Source organism: Meles meles, chromosome 19, assembly GCF_922984935.1.
Source record: "Meles meles chromosome 19, mMelMel3.1 paternal haplotype, whole genome shotgun sequence".
In the NCBI taxonomy this organism is placed as follows: Eukaryota; Metazoa; Chordata; class Mammalia; order Carnivora; family Mustelidae; genus Meles; species Meles meles.
In genome coordinates, this window is record NC_060084.1 from 51,052,247 (window position 1) to 51,075,217 (window position 22,971).

The 22,971-nt window shown below is 50.8% G+C and overlaps 1 protein-coding gene across 1 annotated transcript in view; it reads left to right on the forward strand.

Moving 5' to 3' along the window:
• The window catches only part of GRIN2D (glutamate ionotropic receptor NMDA type subunit 2D), a 38,850-nt gene extending 16,403 nt beyond the window's left edge, over positions 1-22,447 (forward strand). Inside the window, exons 9-14 of the mRNA XM_045986936.1 lie at positions 887-1,012; positions 1,205-1,434; positions 3,188-3,348; positions 19,351-19,538; positions 19,734-19,966; positions 20,147-22,447. Of these exons, the coding sequence (XP_045842892.1) occupies positions 887-1,012; positions 1,205-1,434; positions 3,188-3,348; positions 19,351-19,538; positions 19,734-19,966; positions 20,147-21,484 (2,276 nt within the window). The 3' untranslated portion in view covers positions 21,485-22,447. The remainder of the gene's footprint in view (positions 1-886; positions 1,013-1,204; positions 1,435-3,187; positions 3,349-19,350; positions 19,539-19,733; positions 19,967-20,146) is intronic.
• The last annotated feature ends 524 nt before the right edge of the window (positions 22,448-22,971 follow it).

Genomic DNA, 22,971 nt, shown 5'->3' on the forward strand with positions numbered 1-22,971 from the left:
GAGGGCAGATCACCTGGTAGGAATCTCAAGGAAGTGGTGATTTGGGTTCATTGCCAGTGTGAGGAGGAGACACATGGATGCAAGTGCGTCTGGTCGATGGGTCAGCGTTGGGGGGGGTGTGGCAGGGACGGTGGAGACAAGGCAGAGAGGGTGAGGCTCGTTCTGGAACCATGAGTTCTGGCCAGTTAAAGCACTGGGCTCTTGAGAGAGTGATCAGACCAGAGAGGAGGGTGGAAGCAAGGCTGAGGGACAGTGACTTTCATGGAGGCGCTGGGGTGCCACAGGAGGCTGTGAGCAGGGGAGAGGCCAGGTCACCTCTGGGTGCCGAAGGAGCCCCAGGGCTGCAGGGTGGGGTGGAGATGGGCCAGGAGAGAGGATGAGGCCTGAGCCTGTTGGCTGAGAGAATGGGGAGGAAAGGCTGAGGCAGGGGGCAGGGGTGGGAGTATAGGCTGTGGCTGCGGAGGGGTAAGCTGGGAGGAAGGGGGCGAGGCTGGCAAATGGGGGGTTGGACTGTGATGGGTTGGACTGTGATGGGTTGGAGGGTGGGGCTCCCAGGATGAGGAGCCTGGGCATGGATGCTGGCCTCAGTGTGGGACATGGTGAGTGGCCGGGGAGCGGGGGAGACTCAGGTCTGGGACTCAGGAAACATTTAGGATCTATCTGCTGACCAAAACTACAGAAATGATTGAGTTGGCTTTCTTGAGAGAGACTGTCTCCCAGGGGTCTGGATGGGCAATGAGGCCTGTCCCTGAGGTGGGGAACCTGGGAAGGGGACACAGTAGGACAAGATTCTGTCTGCGATGCACCTTGTTCATGTGTCTGTGATGCCCCCCACCCCCAGTCCTTTGCTTGGCCAAGCCATGACCCCATACCTCTTTGCCCCCAGAGCCCTACAGCCCTGCCGTGTGGGTGATGATGTTCGTCATGTGCCTCACTGTGGTCGCCGTCACCGTTTTCATCTTCGAGTACCTCAGTCCCGTCGGCTACAACCGCAGCTTGGCCACGGGCAAGCGTGAGTCCCCTTCCTCCACCACCTCCAAGTGCCCGGACCACAGATAGAACTACATTTCCCAACAGCCCCTGGGGTAGAGCAGTGGCCTCTGGAGGCGCCAGAGGCCTTGGGAGCTGGGAATCATAGTTCTTTCTGCTCCCTCATGGAGTAGAAGGGATTTGGGGTCCATGTCGCCCTCCTGGCCCCCTGCAGGGCCTGGCGGCTCAACCTTCACCATTGGGAAATCCATCTGGCTGCTCTGGGCCCTGGTGTTCAATAACTCGGTGCCCGTGGAGAACCCCCGGGGGACCACCAGCAAAATCATGGTGTTGGTGTGGGCCTTCTTCGCCGTCATCTTCCTCGCCAGCTACACAGCCAACCTGGCCGCCTTCATGATCCAGGAGGAGTATGTGGACACCGTGTCTGGGCTCAGTGATCGAAAGGTGTGTGTGTGTTTGGGGAAGAGGGGGAGCTGGCTGGGGTTGGAGGTCAGGCTGGAATTTGGCAAACGGGAGGTCCGAAGAGGATTCCCGGGGGACTTTTCCCAGGAAGAGTTCCAAAATGGTAGAAAAGAATATTCTGGAAGAGAATGGTTATGTTTCACAATGGACTATTTAAATATCCCCAGGAGAAGAGAGTAACCCCAAATGTCCTGGGAGGGCAGTAGTGCCAAATGGAATATTCTAGATGAGTGCTTCTCTCAGGGTGTGATGAAGAGCTAATCTTTGAACTTTCTCCGGTAGAGATCAATGCTTTTGTAAGATACAATAGAAATGAATTGCGAGAAATGAAACATAAAATTGAAAACCAAGACATGCACAATTCAAACCCGAATTTTTATGTAGTTTCAACAGACATAAAATTATTCTGTCAAATTGCTCTAAATGCCCAGCGCCTGCCTGACTCAGTCGGTAGAACATGCGACTCTTGATCTCGGGGTCATAAGTTCGAATCCCACATTTGGTGTAGAGTTTACTTTAAAAAGAAACAAATTTAAAAATCTTCTTGGAAAATATTGCTCTAAGTGCTCATTCTCTTGATTTCTATACTTACCTCATTGCAGATCATGGTCTGTTCAGGTACTAGTGGTTTGCAGAGCACGGTCTGAGGTTGAAGTGGTTCACTGGATTATCAGGACCTACTAGAAGGTTGAGAAATCAGTTCAGTGGATTGCAACAAGCATTTTTTTTTTTTTAGGATTTTATTAATTTATTTGTCAGAGAGAGAGAACACAAGCAGGTCGAATGGCAGGCAGAGGGAGAAGCAGGCTCTCCCCTGAGCAGGGAGCCTAATACGGGGTTCGATCCCAGGACCCTGGGATCATGACCTGAGCTGAGGCAGACGCTTAACTGACTGAGCCACCCGGGCATCCCAACAAGCATTTTTTTTTTTTAATTACCAAATAAAAATAAGTCTGTACCTTTGTTTTAGTCATATACACACTTGACACTGAGTCAGCACACACCGTATGGCTATGTCTGTTGTTCAAAGAGTAAACTTTTGGGGCGCCTAGATGGCTCAGTCAGTTAGGCATCCAGCTTTTGATTTTAGCTCAGGTCATGATCTCAGAGTTGTAAGATTGACCCCTGCATTGGGCTCATGCTGAGCATGGAGTCTGTTTAGGATTTTCTCTTTCCCTCTGCCCCTACCGACCCCACCCCAGGGCTCACACATGCACGAGTTCTCTCTCTTTCTCTTTAAAAAAAAAAAAAAGGGGCGCTATTTCTGAATGGATTTGTAAATAACAATTGCCTCCAGTCCCCTGCCAGGCCAACCCCCACCCCTGGGACCTCCCATGATCCAGCAAACAAAGGGTTAATGCCTGGCACATCAGAGGCCTCTGTGGCCCTTCTCAAACTCTGTAGCCAGTGCCCTTCCAGACTGGACCATGATCAGGCCGTGCCGGGTGTTAAATATTTCAGTATTCCTCCAGACTCTATGCATATATGTGTGTGTGCACGTGTGTGTGTGTGTGTGTGTGTGTGTGTGTGTGTGTGTGTATATGGTGGCTGTCTGCAGATGGATCTGCTGGGTGGGAGCAGAAGAGGGTCACGGTGAGCACGTTGGAGAAACACTTCTGGGCTGGGGTGCCTGCCAGTTGGCAGGTGTCCCCCAGAACAGAGCATCTGGGTCAAGGCTATTCTTGACCCGGATGGCCCCAGGGGGGCGCCCTAATAACTTCCCATTCTGCCCCAGTTCCAGCGGCCCCAGGAGCAGTACCCGCCCCTGAAGTTTGGGACGGTGCCCAACGGGTCCACGGAGAAGAACATTCGCAGCAACTACCCCGACATGCACAGCTATATGGTGCGCTACAATCAGCCCCGCGTAGAGGAAGCGCTCATTCAGCTCAAGGCAGGGTCAGCGCAGACTCGGGCTGGGGGGTGGGGGGCCGCCGAGGGCCCTAAGGATGCGGGCAGAGTGCCAGGGGCCGGGCGCCACTCATCAGCGTCAGGTCAGCCAGGGGTGGGTCGGCCTGGAGGGCATACCTAGATCATTGAGGGTGGCAGCGAACGGGCCCCCCCCTTGCACAACCAGGGTCCTTATGATGCCTTCAGATGTCTTCAGAGACCCAGGACTTAGAGATTCCAGAGCCGGATTGCCAGGGTTCAAAACCGGGCTCTGTCTCTTCATGGCTGTGTGACCTTGGGCAAATTACTCAACCCCTCTGAGCCTTCGTTTCCTCCTCTGTAAAATGGGGATAAGAAAAGGACCCACCTCCTAAGGTTGTTGTAAGAATGATTATGGCTATTATGATTGGGCTGTGTAATATATTATTTGGTAGGGGAAGTGCCGGCTTACCGTGGACGCTTGCTGCTGAATTATTATTTTCATTATGATCATGGGATCTGAACCCACTGGAATGGATACTTGGATGAGGTTGTTCGTTTGGTTTTGTTTTTGAACTTCAGTTTCCCAAATCATGGGGGTAGAGTTAAGTTCAGACTCCATCGTAAAGACCAAGGTTACAAGAAAGCTGATTACAGTAACTTTCTCCCTGCCCCTCTTTGATTTCATCATTCAACACACATCATTTATTTTCTTGGCCCCTCTTCTCTGCCAGGCAGACTCCCTCCCTTCAAGGGAGCTTAGGGTCCAGGGGTGGGACATGAATAAGAAATGGACAAACAGAAGAATCAGGATAATCCAGAAAGTGACGGTGAGCTAGGGCGTGACTAAACTGGGATATATTCACCAAGGTGTTCAGGGCGGGCCTCTCGGAGGTGGTGACTGGAGCAGAGCCCTGAGGGAGGTGAGGCCTAGTCTCCTGGACTTGTGGAGGCAGAGCCCTGCAGGCAGAGGAAACAGGGTGTGCAGATGGCTCGAGGCAGGCGAGGGATTACTGGAGGAACAGCAAGAAGGTCAATGTGACTGAGGGGCAGAGCTGACATTAGAGGGGGGGTGAGAGTAGGGTACTCCGGTGAGCCCTGAAGCTGAGATCAGGGCTGGGTTTTCTTCGAAGGGCAGCAAGAAGCCATGAGGCAGGGAGATTTTAAGTAGGGAAGGGTGTGATCTGATTTCCATTTGCAAATGCCCCCCCCCCCCCCAAGCAGTGCAAGGTGGAGAATGGATGGACAGACATCAGTGTGGTCCTTTGAATCACCTTCCCCACGTAGCTCACCTCTCAAGCAGCCCCTCCTTTTTATACCTCTGTCTTGATGGAATTGTTGAGCTGCAAGAAAAGAAACTCAGCTGACCGGGTGTAAGGAAGATGGTTGGGTAAGCATCGCGATGCAGAACCAGAAGCAGTAAAGAAACCTAGGCTTTGTGGGAATACCAGCTCTGTGCCAGGCACAGTTCCTGCACTGCATACCAATAGTCAATAAAAGAGGTAGGTCACCCAGATCCTTAGGACTGCTTAAACAGAGAGAGGTTTCTTTTTCTCTCTCAGTAAGAAGTCCGACGCTGGCATGATAGCTCGAAGATACCATCAACGACCCAAACTCTTCCCGTGTATTTATTCTGCTAACCTTGGTGCCTAGACCTTCTTGCTCATTGTGCTTGCCTCATGGTCACAAGATGGCTGCTGCCCCGCCATGGAGCCTATCTTGGTTGCAGGCAAGAAGGAGGAGAACGAGGGAAAGAGTGGATTTCCTCCTGGCAAGGCCTTGCCTTTTTACTGGGGCAAGTATGCCTTTCTGAGGAGCTTGTGGCTGTTTCACAGAGTGTGCCAGAGGGTCACTCCCAGTTTCAGAGGAAGCTGGGAAATTGAGTGTGTTGGCCTCCTAGGCTCTGTTGTAGACAGTGACAGAGGGCGAGGTTGCAAATGGAGATTGTGCCGGCCAAGCCATCCGTGGAATGTGTAACTGTGCCACCAGACAGCCTCCCTCTTGCCTCTTTTTCTTCTATGGGACTCTACTTCCTCTCTCTGGACTTCTAGGGGGTCACGAGGTCTCTCATCTCCGTCTCTCCCTGTGACCTCTCTGTGTCTTCTTTCCCTGCAAGCCTCATTTCGGACACTGAGCCCCTTCTCATTAGTCCCGTCTCCTTTCTCTCTGCCCCACTCCACTCCCGGCAGAGAACTGCCCTTTTCTCCTCTACCCTCCCCCTCGAAGCATGAACTGGAGGAATTTGGGGTAACAGGCTTTTTCCTTTTCAACCAAGACTTTGGGCAGCCCGATGGCTAACGTTTGCAGAAGAGTACATACGGAGGCTCGCATACCTCATGTCAGACTGTTGAAAGTTTATCGATCGTGCCAGCCGACCGTTCATGAGGTTGGGTCCTCCTGCCTCAACAAATAGACCTTAACCAACAGAAAGGCTAAACAAGTTCAAGTTTGGAATTCTGCCTTCCAGGAGAGCACCTGACTCTTTGTCCTCCCACCTGAATCTGTTTGCTCGTCTCTCGCAGCTTCTCAAGGCTGCCTGCGTTCCTTGGCTCCTGGCCCTGGGGTCCTTGAAACTCTTCCAGCATTATCCAGCTTCTACTCTCACTGACCCTCCGCCCTTCTTCTTGAAAGGACCTTGTGACGACATTGGGTCCACCCGCATAACCCAGGCTAATCTCCCCATCCCAAGTGCTTCATTTATTCACATCTGCAGAGTCTCTTTTCCAGCGTAAGATGACAAGTTCCAAGTATTAGGGCATGGATATCTTATTTTAAAATATTTTTAATTTTATTTATCTGAGAGAAAGAAAGAGAGCGTGCGCAAGCATGAGTCGGGGGAGAGGTAGAGGGAGAGGGAGAAGCAGACTCTCCACTGAGCAGGGAGCCTGATACGGGGCTCAATCCCAGGACCCTGGGATCATGGCCTGAGCAGAAGGCAGACACTTAACTGGCTGAGCCACCCAGGCGCCCCAGGGTGTGGATATCTTTGGGAGACCATCATTCTACCTACTCCAGGTTCCCAGAGCATAAATACCCAACAGAGATGTAGATTCTGGGTGGGTACAACTCCTTGGCCCCAAGGATTCCTCTGGAAAAGGGGGGTGGAGTGGGGATGCTCAGAAGCACGGGGTCTAGAGTAGCAGTCCCTTGCCAGAGGTCTGCGATGGGTACTGAGTTTGGAGAATCCCAGGCAGAAGAGCTAGGACACAGAACAGGAAAAACTGGTTTTTAAATTGTGCATCCCAGCCATCCATCCATCCATCTTTTCTCTAGAGCCCACCCATCCAGATCGTCCCATACAATGTTGGGGTGCTTGTGTCCCCCAGCAGTGTTCTGGAGGTGTTTAACAGCACTGGTTTTTTAAAAAATTATTTTATTAACATATAATGTATTATATGCCTCAGGGGTACAGGTCTGTGAATCATCAGGCTTACACACTTCACAGCACTCACCATAGCACATACCCTCCCCAGTGTCCACCACCCAACTACCCTATCGCTACCCTCCCATCCCCCCGGCAACCCTTAGTTTATTTTGTGATATTAAGAAGAGTCTCTTATGGTTTGTCTCCCTCCCGATCCCATCTTGTTTCATTTTTTCCTTCCCTACCTGCCACAGCCGCCTGCCTGCCTCTCAAATTCCTCCTATCAGAGAGATTATATAATAACTGTCTTTCTCTGATTGACTTATTTCACTCAGCATAATATGCTCTAGTTCCACCCACGTTGTTGCAAATGGCAAGATTTCATTTCTTTTGATGGCTGCATAGTATTCCATTGTATATATGTATATATACACATCACATCTTTTTTATCCATTCATCTGTTGATGGACATCTGGGGTCTTTTCATAGTTTGGCTATTGTGGACATTGCTGCTATGAACATTCGGGTGTAGGTGCCACTTTGGATCACTACATTTGTATCTTTAGGGCAAATACCCAGTAGTGTGATTGCTGGGTCATAGGGTAGCTCTACTTTCAACTTTTTGAGGACCCTCCATGCTGTTTTCCAGAGTGGCTGCCCCAGCTTGCCTTCCCACCAACAGTGTAGGAGGGTTCAGCTCCCCTTTCTCCTCATCCTTGCGGACATCTGTCATTTCCCGACTTGTTAATTTTATCCATTCTGATTGGTGTGAGGTCTTCTTTGCAGAAGTGTCTGTTCATGTCCTCTGCCCATTTCTTGATCAGATTATTTGTTCTTTGGGTGTTGAGTTTGATAAGCTCTTTATAGATTTTGGATACTAGCCCTTTATCTGATATGTCATTTGCAAATATCTTCTCCCATTTGTCGGTTTTCTTTTGGTTTTGTTGACTGTTTCCTTTGCTGTGCAAAAGCTTTTGATCTTGATGAAGTCCCGATAGTTCATTTTTGCCCTTGCTTCCCTTGCCTGTGGTGATGTTTCTAGGAAGAAATTGCTGTGGCTGAGGTCAAAGAGGTTGCTGCCTGTGTTCTCCTCAAGAATTTTGATGGATTCCTGTCTTCCATTGATGTCTTTCATCCATTTTGAATCTATTTTTGTGTGTGGTATAAGGAAATGGTCCAGTTTCATTCTTCTGCATGTGGCCGTCCAATTTTCCCAACACCATTTGCTGAAGAGACTGTCTTTTTTCCATTCGACATTCTTTCCTGCTTTGTTGAAGATGAGTTGACCATAGAGTTGAGGGTCTATTTCTGGGCTCTCTATTCTGTTTCATTGATCTATGTGTCTGTTTTTGTGCCAGTACCATACTGTCTTGATGATTACAGCTTTGTAATAGAGCTTGAAGTCTGGAATTGTGATACCGCCAACTTTGGCTTTCTTTTTCAACATTCCTCTGGCTATTCAGGGTCTCTTCTGGTTCCATATAAATTTTAGGATTATTTGTTCCATTTCTTTGAAAAAAATTGATGGTATTTTGATAGGGATTTCATAAATGTATAGATTGCTTTAGGTAGCATAGACAATATTTCACAATATTTGTTCTTCCAATCCATGAGTGTGGAACGTTTTTCCATTTCTTTGTGTCTTCCTCGGTTTCTTTCATGAATACTTTATAGTTTTCTGAGTACAGATTCCTTGCCTCTTTGGTTAGGTTTATTCCTAGGTTTTGGGTGCAGTTGTAAATGGGATCAACTCCTTAATTTCTCTTTCTTCTGTCTTCTGTTGGTATATAGAAATGCAGCTGATTTCTGTGGATTGATTTTATATCCTGACACTTTACTGAATTCCTGTATGAGTTCTAGTAGTTTTGGAGTGGAGTCTTTTGGGTTTTCCACATAAAGTATCATATCGTCTTCAAAGAGTGAGAGTTTGACTTCTTCTTTGCCGATTCGGATGCCTTTAATTTCTTTTTGTTGTCTGATTGCTGAGGCTAGGACTTCTAGTACTATGTTGAATAGCAGACAGCACTGATGGTTAAACCAGATGGTCCAGGGTTGGAATGGGAGCTACCCCTTACTTGTGTGGGCCCTAGGCCAATCAGTTGAGCTTCTGAGCCTTAATTTTTGCCTTCATAATATGGCATCAACAATCCCACCTAGTTACAAAGCAGCTCTGGGAAATAAAACATCAGGAACCAAGGCTCCTCCCTTGCTTCTGTCTCTTCCTCTCAGGGGCCACTGGCTCCCGTCTTAGTCAGTCTGCATGTTACCTTGGTCCCCAGCTTCCGCACAGCCCTTCTGCTCAGGGTCCCCTGTGAGCCCATGCCTCCGTTCAATTTCACATCCTGGCTAGTGACACTCCGGTGGGTCCAGCTGGGAGTCAGGGGTCTATTCTGGGGCCAATCTGGGGCGGTCAGGGCGGGGCCTGGTCACGTGGTTTCTGGCTTGCCACACCCCTACTCCACTAGGGATCTCAAAGATGAACCTTCCCACACTGGTGAGCAAGCAGTCTTGGACTGCTCTCCAGTGTACCTTTCCTCCACTGGCTTCCTGCATTTCCTTCGGCCGCGAAGCCTGGTGGACCCCTTTGTCCCCTCCTGGGCCTACCCCATCTGGAGGACACCCCCTTTCTCTGTGCCTGGCACCCTTTGCTTCACATTCCCAAGCCCTGGAACAAAATTTCCCTTCCCTCAAATGTCTTATAACCTCTCTTTAGCGGTTTTACTTGCTAAAGTAACACTTCATTGGTGTTAAAAATAATAAGGCAAAGGGGCGCCTGGGAGTGGCTCAGTCAATTAAGCGCCTTCCTTGGGCTCAGGTCATGATCTCAGGGTCCTGAGATTGAGTCCCATCTGGGGGGAAAAAAAAATCTCTGCTCAGTGGGGAGTCCGTTTCTCCCTCTCACTCTCCCTCTGTGCTATCCCTATTTATTTATAAAATAAATAAAATATTTTAAAAAAATAATAATGAGGTAAAAAGAGAAGATCTCCCTGCTTCCCCTCGTTATCCACTGTTCATGATTCTAGGAGTTTCCTCCAGCTTTTTTTTCTTTTTTTCCCTAGAGCAGAGCTGAGGAGCCATATATGTAATTTAAAATTTTCTATTGGCCACACTCAAAAGAAACAGGTGATACTAATTTTAGTGAAATACTGTGTTTACCCCAATATCTCCAGTATATGACTACAATATGTGATATAAAAATTAATAATTTAATTTTTTTAAATTTTATTTATTCATTTGACAGACAGAGATCACAAGTAGGCAGAGAGGCAGGCAGAGAGAGGGGAAGGGAAGCAGGCTCCCTGCTGAGCAGAGAGCCTGATGCAGGGCTCGATTCCAGGACCCTGGGATCATGACCTGAGCCGAAGGCAGAGGCTTTAACCCACTGAGCCACCCAGGTGCCCCTATTTATTTTTATAATTTGAAATACGTTCTACTCACAGCACATCTCAGTTTGGACTTGCCACATTCCAAAGGCTCAAGGGCCACACCTGACTAGTGGCTGCCATTGTGGTAAGTGTCAATCCAGAACTCTGTCTTTTTACCTTTTTATTGGTTTAAGTTCATTCATTTATTTATTTGTAATCTTTACATCCCACGTGGGGCTCGAACTCACAACCCGGAGATCAAGAATCCTGGGTTCTTCAGACTGAGCCAACCAGAGCCTCTTCTTAGCTCTCTTGTTGTTCCTATTTCTTCCCTTCCTTCTTTTCCCTTCATTTCCTCCTTCTCATCCTCTTCCTCTTCCTCCTCTTCCTCTTCCGCCCCTCCCCCTTCCTCCTCCTTTCTCCTCTTCTCCTATTTGGACTTCTTCCCCTTCCTGATCTTCTTTGCTTGCCCCATCCCCAGATGTCATATAGGGGTTCCCCGCCCCCTCGAGGATTGCTCTAACATTGGCTCCAAACTCCTCTCCAGAGAAGCTGCAAATTTCCTGTGCTTCTCAGGCTTGCTCTGGCTTCAAGCTCCTCTTTGCCAGATCTAATTCGCTTTCTGGAGCATCTCACTGGCCCCCAGTGGGTCTTCCCAGCCCCAGAGCTATTAACCAAAATCAAAGCCCACCCCTTCCCTTAATCCCCGCAAAAGCCTCCGCTGGCCTCAGACCTGAGTGTCCAGTGCTGGGTTTGGGATTGAGCCTGGGAAGCCGCTGTCCTCTGGAATCCAGCGTGGCGGTAAAGTTTTTTCAGTCGTCACATTAAAAGACGTAAAAAGAAACCGGTGAAATTCATCTTAGTAATGCATGTTACTTAACCCAGTGTATCCAAAATATTATTGCAATATGTAATTAGCATAAAAAACGGTTGGGACCTTTTACATAATCTCCCAACGTCCCCCCCCCCCCTCACCCCCCGCCCCCCCCCCGCACGAAGTCGGTCGTGCATTATACACCCAACACATCTCAGTTCAGACTCCCTGCGTTCAAGTGCACGGAACAGCCACAAGGCGTGTAGCTACGCTATTGGGCCACCCGGTCTACATCATGTAAATGCAAATTTTCCTAATGAACATTAGGAACAGCCCTGGCCCCCACCCCCGGCCCCTTGGGACTTTTTCACTTCCGTGCTAACCCCCAGAGTATCCTCCCCAGCCAGCCAGCTGACTCATCTCTACCCCCTTCCCTCTTCTTCCGGTTGGGCCTCAGCCCCTCCCTCCAGGAAGGCCCCTGGGAATTCCAGATCCTCTCCCTTTGTTCCCCAAAGCAGGGCAGCTTCCCCAAGCTCTGCCCACCCACCCCTACACCCGGACAGGGACGAGCTCTTCCTTGGGAACCCTGGGAACTGTCTTCTTGTACTTCTAGAGCTATGCGTCACTTTCTCAGTCAATTTCCTCCCCTTCAGAGAGCAAAAATTCAGACACTGGGGGGGGACCCCATGTCCCAGATCCACTTAGTTCCTGAGTTTTGGAGAGCAGCCCCATCTCAAAGAATGAATCCAAATCTCTCCTGCCCCTGACTTCAGAGAATGGTGGATATGCATTTGTTTTGTTTTGTTTTTCATCCGAAGGTCAGCCACAACCCCTGCCCTTAATAGCTAAAATTGGGCTTGAGGCTTCATCTGTGTCATTTTTTGTTGTTGAGAGAGAACCTGCAAATCTTTTTTTTAAACATTTTATTTACTTTTAAAAATATTTTTATTTATTTATTTGACAGACAGAGATCACAAGTAGGCAGAGAGAGAGAGGAGGAAGCAGGCTCCCTGCCCAGCAGAGAGCCCAATGCGGGGCCCAATCCCAGGACCCTGGGATCATGACCTGAGCCGAAGGCAGAGACTTTAACCCACTGAACCACCCAGGCGCCCTGAACCTGCAAATCTTAAGTGTGAAGCTCATTGACTGTCTATATAACATGTGGCTGTGTTCGTATGACCAGATTAGGGTATGGACCATTTCCAGTTCCCCTCTCCCACCAGTCCGGCTTGTTTTGCCCCCACGCTCTACCAGACTCGTTCATTCCTATATCCCACTGAGTATACTGCTCTCTGACTACACCACAATTCGTCCATTCTACTGCTGGTGCACATCTGGATTGTTTCCAGGGTTTGGCCATTATTAATGCTCTACTGTGAACATTCTTGTACAAGTCTTTGGAGGACGTGCGCCATTCATTTTTCTTGGGTAAATCCCCCTGGGCAGAAGGGCAGGATCACAGGGAGAGAGAGGCTTGGCTTCAAAAGATCCTGCCAGACATCCTCCAAAGTGGTCGTGCCAACTTACACGCCTACAGTGCAAAGTTCCCCTTGTCCCATATCCCTGCCAAGGCTCAGATCGTTCCTCTCTTTTCAATTTACTAGAGTGTTTATTATATATCCAGTTCTGCTCTAACTCATTTAATTAGTTCATTATTAGTTTTCTGGGGCTATTGTAAATTTGTTGCCTCATGGTTCTGGAGGCTAGAAGTCCTCTGGGTTCCTTCTCAGGGCAAAGGGAGGGAACTTCCCTTGGCTTGTGGATGGGCATCTTCTCCATCATCTTCCATTTATGTGTCTCTGTGTCCAAATTCCCCCTTTTTGTAAGGACACCTGTCTTACTGGATTAGGGGCCACTCTAATTACCTTAACTTGATTTCCTCTGTAAAGACCCTTTCTCCAACTGAGGTAAGACCTCAATATTACAACTGTTGGGAGACCATAAGACTTTAGAGGTGAATATTGTCATTCCCATTTTACAGATGAGGAAATTGAGGCACAGGCAGATCCCGCAGCTACTGAGCAGCAGAGCTGGGATCTAAACCCTGGTCGTCAGATTCTGAGCCCAGCCCCTCAACCACTACAATATATTGCCTCAGGTGGGCCGTGAAAATTCCAGAATTACCCTCTTTGTGCCCCTTCCCAGCAGCCTCTTGGATTCACAAAGGATACCTTGTGCTTCTCACTGTTACCTCTTGCTCTGATTTCTGCTTCTGCCGAATTCTTTTTCTCCCCAGTATTCCTTTTTACATTTTTTCCCCTAACTTTTAGTTCTATTTTTATCAGAGTTATACATCCACATAGTTTGGAAAGTCAAATACGAGATTTTTTTTTTTAAACGAAAACCAACAGTCTTCCATCTGCCTGCCCTCCCCCAATTTCTCCCACCCCAGAGGAATCTGCTTTTACCTTATTTATTGTATCATCTTGCTGTTTGCGTTCCTGTCTTTAATACCGTGTTTGTGTGGCTACCTCTTGATTTTTCAATTTTAGGTATTTTCCATTCACTGCTTACTATGGAAGACACATACTCATACTCTTATTTAAATTACTCCAGCCTCCCACACTGTGATTCTGGCCAGATGAATATGCAGTGTTTACATGTTATGACTGTGTAAATGCTCCCACAGCTGCCACAAGTAGTAAACCGTGATTACTTTCCTCTCCCACACAATTCTTTGTTTTTCCTGGAGTTAATAATTGTCTTTTTTTTTTTTCAGTTGCTTAGTGGCTGAGTTTTCTTTGTCAGTTCAAAATTCTCTGTTAACTATATGAACCTCTTCTTCACATATATTCGCATCACGTACTCCATTAATTTCATCATATGGAAGAAGGTTCTCTCGTGGCCTCTGGCCTGCCCCTGTCTGCCACATAGCTACCATCTTGATCCCTTCACCTGGCCCCTGGTTTGGTTCTTGTCATAGTCTAATTCTCACTCTTCCTGGGTTTTTCTCTCTTGTCTTCTGAGCCTCCTGACAAAAAGCACATGGGGGTGGGGTGGGTAAAATTTTAGAGACACCGTGTATCTGAAAACATCTTTGGTCTTGATAGGCCTTCTGGATAGGTATAAAATTCTGGGCTGGAGATCATTTTCTTTAGAATTCTGAAGGCATCATTCCGTTGTCTCGTAATTTCCAGTATTACTGTTAAAACCCCAAAGTCATTCTGATCCATAAGCCTGTGTGTCACCCGCTTTTCTTTTCCTTGTCCTCAGGGAGCTGACATTTCTCAGCAACATCTTCATTTATTTTCATTACTGGATCTGTTGATTGTATTCTCACGGCATTCATTCTGGGAAAACTTCCTTGATTTTTTTTTTTTTTTTCAATTATGATTTCCCCCTTCCCTCCATTTCTCTCTGGAGCTCTTTTTTTTTTTTTTTAAAGATTTTATTTATTTATTTGACAGAGAGAGAGATCACAAGAAGGCAGAGAGGCAGGCAGAGGGAGGAGGGGGAAGCAGGCTCCCCGCTGAGTGGAGAGCCTGATGCAGGGCTCGATCCCAGGACCCCGGGATCATGACCTGAGCCGAAGGCAGAGGCTCAACCCACTGAGCCACCCAGGCGCCCCTCTCTCTGGAACTCTTATCCTTCCTTTCTGGAACTCTTAGTAATTCGATATTGGACTTCCTGAATTCCTCTCTTTTCTCTTTATCTTTCTTTATCTTTATCTCTTTATCTTTCTGCCCTACTTCCTGAGAGTTTTTCTTAACCTTATCTTCCACTCTTTTATTAAGCTTTTCATTTTTGCTAGTATATTTTCAATTTCTAAGAACTCTTTCTAATTTTATTTATTTATTTATTTTTTAGTAACCTTTACACAAAACATGAGACTTAAACTCACAACCCTGAGATCGAGAGTCACAAGTTGTTCCAAACCAACCAGCCAGGCACCTTGCTAAGAACTCACTTTATAATCTCTGAATTTTTACAGTGTTTTGTAAATTTTATAGTATTATTTGATAGTACCCTATGTTTTATGATATGCTATTCAAAGTTGAACATCTTGTCTTGTTTCTCTGATATTGGTAGTTGTTGAGTTTTTTGCATTTTTTCCTCTCTGCATAATCTGTTTCCTCCAAGTCCCCTTCCCCTCCCATTTGTTGGTTTTGTTTCTGTCTTTTTTATTGAGACTTTACTGATGTCTAGGAATCCTCGGTAGTCTGTCCATATCTGGAAGTGGAAGTCCAAAACTCTAGAAATGGTGGGGCTGTGATTATATGAGCGGGACTCCTGACTGAACTTCACAGGAGGTGATCTGTCTGGACCATTTTTGTTGTGGAATTCCCAATGTCAGTATTTTCTTGTCTTTTATCTTAGTCATATATATATATATATATATATATATATATATATATATATATATAATTCATATGTATGTGTGTGTACATGTATCATATGTTATATGTAATGTTTTTAATATAGAGAGGACCAAGGAAAACGAATACTGAAACATGATCTCCTTGACAAAATAACCCTGAATAATATGAAAGTTAAAAGACATTCATTCAGGGGCGCCTGGCTGGCTCAGTTGGAAGAGCATGACTCTTGATCTCAGGGTCACAAGTTTGAGTCCCGTGTTAGGTGTAGATTACTTAAATAAATAAACTTAAAAAAAAAAAGACATTCATCTAGTAAGTATTAAGATCTTCTTGCACCAGGCACTGGGCTAGGCACTGAGGGTAGAGCAGTGAACAAGCTGAAGTCCTTGCTCTCTAGGACCTTCCTTTCCAGTCTGGGAGACAGACACACGCATGTTCCTAGAGTATCAGTCTCTAACAGCCCTCTCTGCAATGACAGAACTGTTCCAGATCTGGGCAGTCCAGTGTGATAGCCAGCAGTTCCTGATTGTTCGACGTGTGGTTGGCGACGATGGAACTGAATTTTAAATTTTTTTTGAATTTTTAAATTTTAATTAAAAATTCCAATTCACTTAGCTCTGTGTGGCTAGTGGTCACCACTTCAGACAGCACTAGGAAATGCCATCCTTACAGAGGGGTTGGATAGAATTGGCAGTCTCACATGGGTTTGGCGGCTCACATACCAGATGTGGTCTCACCCTACCACAGGGGGCAAGCAAGGTCACAGGAAAAGAAAGGAAATACATCTCTTAAAAAGAAATGCAGAAACATGGCTTCTCCTCCCAGCCAGTTCTGGAAGCCCATTTGGTGAGAGATGTTCAATTTCTCACTCACACAGGAAGGGCAAAAAAGGAAACCTCAAGTCCCCTTTCCATAAAGTAAGCATTATTATTTTTTTTTTAGTTTCTCTCTGATCACCTAAACTATGTATGCCTACATATCACTTCATGCATTCCTTATTGAAAACACACACTGCTCTCATCTTGCTTTTTTTCCATGGAGAAAAACCCCTTGGCATCTCGTCCATATTAATGAACTCTTGCCTCCCAGTTCCATGCCTGGCCCCCAGAATGTCCATCTTGAGCCAGTCTGAATTCATTCATCGGGCTGTACTTTATGAAACACCTGTCGTATGTCAGGTCCTGTTCTAGACCCTGTGGATACAGCAGTGAACCCAACAGATAAGACCTGTTCCCTCATGGAATTTAAATTCCAGTGGGAGGAGATGGACAATAAACTTTTTTAAAAAATATTTTATTTATTTATTTGACAGACAGAGATCACAAGTAGGCAGAGAGGCAGGCAGAGAGGTGGGGAAGCAGGCTCCCTGCTGAGTAGAGAGCCCAGTGCGGGGCTTGATCCCAGGATCCTGGGATCATGACCTGAGCCGAAGGCAGAGGCTTTAACCCACTGAGCCACCCAGGGGCCCCCGGACAATAAACTTAATAATCAAGAACATATAATAGTTACAAGGGGGATACATGCTATGGACAAAAATATGGCTGGGGGAGTGAGTTTAGGAGAGCTGCGGAGGAGGCTATGGGTTGCAGTATTAAATAAGGTGCTCAGGAAAGTGTCTTTTAAGCACACTCTTGAAGGAAGTGAGGGACAGAGCCAGGCAGCTCTCTGAAGAAGAATGTTCCAGCAGAGGGAACGGCCAGTGCAAAGGACCTGAGGCAGGAGGGTGCTAGAGCCATCCAGGAACTGCCCGTGAAGTGCCCGTGAAGGCCAGGGTGGCTGGAGCAGGGTGAGCAAGGAAGGCATGGGTGAGAGATGAGGGCAGAGGGGTAGGAGGGATCCAGGGGTGCTCGGTGCTGTGAGGCCTTGCAATGCAAGGTAACTCCGGTTACTGAGAGATACTGGGAGCCAGGGGAGGGTAGTGAGCTGATGGGGACCAGAAGCTGACTCAAATGTTAAGATCCCAAACCTGAGCCTAAACAAGGCTGTGGAATGTGGCTGAGTCTCAGGAGAGGTTTAGTGACAATAGCAGGGGGTAGCGGGTAGGGGGTAGTGGGTAAGAAAGGGAGGTAGGCATTCTATTGCATAAGAGCTGAGCAAAGCATCAAAATAATGTCTCTTTAGATCCCCTCTTCCTGAAAATCCCTCAAACCTCCCCACCACTGGAAGCCTTGATTTCTGGCCATCTCTGCCATGTCCCCAGGTGTCTCCCCACTAATGCCCCTCGAGGACCTCTGGACACCCTCCTTCCGTTTCATCCTAGTCATCAGTCCCTCCATCCCTCCTCTTCCGATATTTATTAATATATTTCCAGATGTGAGCTGGGATCTCCCTGTTAGGAGCCATATAAAATTAATTCAACCCCCATTCCCCAACCGTGGGATAGTGACTGGCCTCCCCAAGTTTCTGCTCCTTCTCCAGAACCTCAAATTCTTTGCCCCACTCCCAAGTTTTTGCTTCAGCCGGAGCTCATTCATTGTGGGGAAATCTGCTGACTGTCCCCATTCGGGGTCCGTGGACTAATTCTGTCCTTTTCCTTCCTTTCTCTGCAACCAGTCGTGCTGTGTAAGTACAACAAGGCATTTATGTGATCATGTGTGCTAGTGTGGACGGGGCTTTACTGAGGATTTGGGGTCCCCGAGCGATTTATGTCTGCAGATAGGCAAACAGCTCCAAAACTCCTTTGCCTTCTCCATGACCCAGCATCCAGCCACAGACCTTGATCTCTCTTGTTTTCCCCAGACCTGCGCTGTCTAGGACTATTTAGATTAATTCAAATTAAGTAAAATTTAAAGTTCTGTCCTTTGGGGGCACCTGGGTGGCTCAGTCATCAAGCGTCTGCCTTCAGCTCAGGTCATGATCTGGGGTCCTGGGATCGAGCCCCACATTGGGCTCGCTGCTCAGTGGGAAGCCTGTTTCTCCCTCTCCCACTCCTCCTGCTTGTGTTCCCTCTCTCTCGCTGTCTCTCTCTCTTTCTCTGTCAAACAAATAAATAAAATCTTAAAAAAAAATCAAGTTCTTTCCCTTGGGCTTACTGGTCACCTTGCCATGGGGCTGGCGGCCACTATGTTGAACAGAGCAGAAGGGCCATGCCTGTCATTGTGGCACATTCTCTTGGACAGTGCTGGGCAAGACAGGTCCCTTCCTCCAAGAACTGGCCTGCTGTCTGCAGTCGAGACGACCAAAACTACACCCCACTGCGACATTTAAAAAAAAATTAATGTGGAGTTATGTTCTATGTGGGATTCCAGGACTCTTTTTTTTTTTTTTCCCTCATGGATACACCATGGTGATCTTCCTGTCAGATCATTAGGCATGTATCTTGTCTCCTAGAATAGTTACCCAGGGTTTCCCACCGTGGATTGATTTATTCACTCATTCATGTATCCCACAAGTATTTACAAGTACCCTGTTTGTGCCAGGAACCGGGCTGGGTCCAGCCGCGAGTGTGTCCCAGCCAATCCCGCTCAAGGGGAGCTCACGGTCTAATGGGAGAGGCTGACATGAATCAGATAATCACAGAAGCACGTGGGAAGGAAATAACACGCACGGTGTATCCATCTGTGTGCGCTCCTTCCATCTCGCTGCTTGGCTTCCCATCAAGGTTGAGAAATGAGGGCCTAGTCGGAGAACCCAAGCAAAGACGCGTGTCTGGGCCTGCATTTCCCATCTGAATGATGGAGATAACGAGCTTCCACCTCCCAGGAACGTTGAGAGGATTGAATGAGTTATTATGGTAGCTGGAACGGTGTCTTGCACAATATCAGTGATCATTAGTGTTGTTGCTCTGTGTACGAGTCCCCTTTCCAAGCCTCAGTCCTCCCCTGTAAAACGGAAGTGTACGCAGACTCTTCTGCAGTGGCGGGGGGGGGGGGGGGGGGGGGGGGCGTTCCGTGAAGAACGGATCAATCACAGCTAACACGTCTCCAGCACTTTCTTGGCACCAAGCACCCTCTTACCTTTGCAACGACCGGGAAGGGAAGTGTTGCCATTATCCCCACTTTACAGATGGAACCGAGGCACCAAGAGACACAGTGACTTGCTCAAGAGTTTACCACCCATCAGGATTTGGAGCAGTTGGAGGTTAGGGGTGAGGGAGGGTTCTGGGCTAGGCCATGAGAGTGTTTGGGTGGGACTGACCCTGCCTTTTATGCACCCCACCCCCACCCCCAGGAAGCTGGACGCCTTCATCTATGATGCAGCAGTGCTCAACTACATGGCCCGCAAGGACGAAGGCTGCAAGCTCGTCACCATCGGCTCGGGCAAGGTCTTTGCCACAACCGGCTATGGCATCGCCCTGCACAAGGGCTCCCGCTGGAAGCGGCCCATCGACCTGGCACTGCTGCAGTTCCTGGGGGACGGTGTGTGGTGGGCTGGGATGCCTTGGGGGTGGGGAATGGGGGACCAGGGTCCTGGGTCCTGGGCGAAGGAGGGCATGAGGATCAAGGCACCAGGGTCTGAGGGAAGAGGGGACTGGGTGCCTAGAATCCTATAAGAGGATGCTCTGGAAGGTGACCTATGACAGCGCTGCCCCTCCCCCCATGCCCTTTCTCCAGATGAGATCGAGATGCTGGAGCGGCTGTGGCTCTCGGGGATCTGCCACAATGACAAAATCGAGGTGATGAGCAGTAAGCTGGACATCGACAACATGGCAGGTGTCTTCTACATGCTCCTGGTGGCCATGGGCCTCTCGCTGCTGGTCTTCGCCTGGGAGCACCTGGTGTACTGGCGCCTGCGGCATTGCCTGGGGCCCACCCACCGCATGGACTTCCTGCTGGCCTTCTCCAGGGTAGGGGGGGGTCAGAGGAGGCAAAAGGGCGGAGCCGGCGGGAGGCAGTGGGCATGCCTACAAGTGCAAGAGCCCTGGGGCCAGGTGCGGGAGAGGTAGGAGGAGCGGAGGGAAGGCAGGCGGGGGTAGGGGGTGTTGGGCATCCCGCGCTGACCCTGCCTTTCTCGCCGCCCCCCGCAGGGGATGTACAGCTGCTGCAGCGCGGAGGCCGCCCCGCCGCCAGCCAAGCCCCCGCCGCCGCCGCAGCCGCTGCCCAGCCCCGCCTACCCGGTGGCGCGGCCCGCACCTGGCCCCGCACCTTTCGTGCCCCGGGAGCGTGCGGCGGTGGACCGCTGGCGTCGCACCAAAGGTGCAGGGCCCCCGGGGGCCCCGGGCCTGGCGGACGGCTTCCACCGCTACTACGGCCCCATCGAGCCGCAGGGCCTGGGCGTGGGCGAGGCGCGCGCGGCACCCCGGGGCTCGGCAGGGCGCCCTCTGTCCCCGCCTGCCGCGCAGCCCCCGCAGAAGCCGCCGCCCTCCTACTTCGCCATCGTGCGCGACAAGGAGCCGGCCGAGCCCCCCGCCGGCCCCTTCCCCGGCTTCCCGTCGCCGCCCGCGCCCCCCGCCGCCGCCGCCGCCGCCGCCGCTGCCGTCGGGCCGCCGCTCTGCCGCCTGGCCTACGAGGACGAGAGCCCGCCGGCGCCCGCACGCTGGCCGCGCTCCGACCCCGAGAGCCAGCCCCTGCTGGGGCCCGGCGCTGGGGGCGCGGGGGGCGCGGGGGGCGCGGGCGTTGGGGCCCAGGCCGCGCCGCCCCCGTGCCGCGCCGCGCCGCCCCCCTGTCCCTACCTGGACCTCGAGCCGTCGCCGTCTGACTCGGAGGACTCGGAGAGCCTGGGCGGAGCGTCGCTGGGCGGCTTGGAGCCCTGGTGGTTCGCCGACTTCCCTTACCCCTACGCCGAGCGCCTCGGGCCGCCGCCGGGCCGCTACTGGTCGGTTGACAAGCTCGGGGGCTGGCGCGCGGGCAGCTGGGACTACCTGCCCCCGCGCAGCGGCCCCGCCGCCTGGCACTGCCGCCACTGCGCCAGCCTGGAGCTGCTGCCGCCGCCGCGCCATCTCAGCTGCTCGCACGACGGCCTGGACGGCGGCTGGTGGGCACCGCCGCCCCCGCCCTGGGCCGCGGGACCCCCGCCCCGGCGCCGAGCCCGCTGCGGCTGTCCGCGGCCGCACCCTCACCGCCCGCGGGCCTCGCACCGCGCGCCCGCCGCCGCTCCGCACCACCACCGGCACCGGCGCGCCGCGGGTGGCTGGGACCTCCCGCCGCCGGCGCCCACCTCGCGCTCGCTGGAGGACCTCAGCTCCTGCCCCCGCGCCGCCCCCGCGCGCAGGCTCACCGGGCCCTCCCGCCACGCGCGCCGGTGCCCGCACGCCGCGCACTGGGGGCCGCCGCTGCCCGCCGCGCCCCACCGGAGACACCGGGGCGGGGACCTGGGTACCCGCAGGGGCTCGGCGCACTTCTCCAGCCTCGAGTCCGAGGTATGACGCGGCCCCGGGGGCCCTAGCGTCCCCTCGGTCAGCGCAGGCCACGGCCCGAGGGGGCACGCGTAGTGAAAAGGACCCGCGTGGCTTGGGAAGGAAAAAAAACGGACCTGGCCGGACCCCGCCTGGAGCAGCGTCCTGCGCCCCCTCGCTTTGGGGGCACCACGAGCCGGAAAGGATTTGGTCCCCCCAAATCTCACCCAGCCTGAAAGGTGGGGGTCTCGGAGCCCACTGGAGTTTGTTTTTTTTTTTTTTAAACCCGACAAGGGCTTTTTAACGTCACCAGATGGGGCGGGAGGTGGGGGGGTCACGCCACGCCCGCGTCCCACCCCCACGCCCGGGGCCGTGGCCCCCTCATCACTGTGCAGCTCCCCGGCCCCAGCCACGCCTCCGGGGAAGCCCGTTTTTAACCTTTCATCCATTGGGACTCAAAACTGTGAGATGCGTTCGCCAAACTGTGACCCCAGACCTTGGCCCCGCCACACAGAAACCCCTGGCCCCAGACTGTGACTTCCGACCCCTAAAAATGGTCATCCGACCCCAGACTGTGACCCCCGACCCCAAACTGTGACCCGAATCCCAGACTGTACCCCGACCAGACTGTGACCCTTGACGTCAAACCTTGACACACCCTCCTCCTCCCTGCAGCTTTTCCTTATTTTGACCTAGGACACTCCCAACGGAAGCCCCACCTCCCCTTGCCCTTGCGTTGATCCCAGCCAACTTGCGGCCAAAACTTCCCACCCAGTCGCACCTCACTCCCACCCCCCACGTGCCACCATCCACAGCCTCACCAAATCCAGCCCTTATTTGTGACCCTCCCATGATGACCCTGCAGACCACCACCCCCCACCCCCCGCCCCCCAAGCCTCCTCTTCCTGGATCTCCAGCCGGGTCTGGAGCTGGATTGTGGAGGGGACGGTCTGGGAATCCACACCCACCACCACCCTCCCCTCCCACTCTCCTGTTAAACATTGCAGTGTTTGGAATAAACCATGTTTTTATGCCTCCTCAGTCCAAGTCTGAGCTCCGTGTTTGTCTCAGCCGCCCTCAAACTTCTCTGGAGGAAACAGAAACTGAGAAAAGTCCCACAGAGGAAGAGAGGGCAGACGGAAAATTATATTGAGAACAATGACCCTGGAGGGAGGTGGGAGACAAAGACCCAGAGGAAGCTGTGAGAAAAGATCTTAAGAAGAGAAGGAATGAGAAGGGGTGAGGGCAAAAAGAGACCTAGAGAGAAGGAACAGCGAACTCAACAAATATCCAGGATCAAAACATTTCAGGATTAAGTCTAGCGTCCCGTTCCTATGGCTGCAAGCAACGCGGCTTGCTAGAGTCTCACAACCTGTTCATACAAGCGAGGGGAGAGTCTAGTATGTCCTAGCCAATCCATCTACCTTGAATGCCCTTAATCTCACCAATGAGAATCTCGCCAATTTCATCATGCCAATTAGCCAAACCTCCGATGCTGATGAGCGATAAGGAGAACC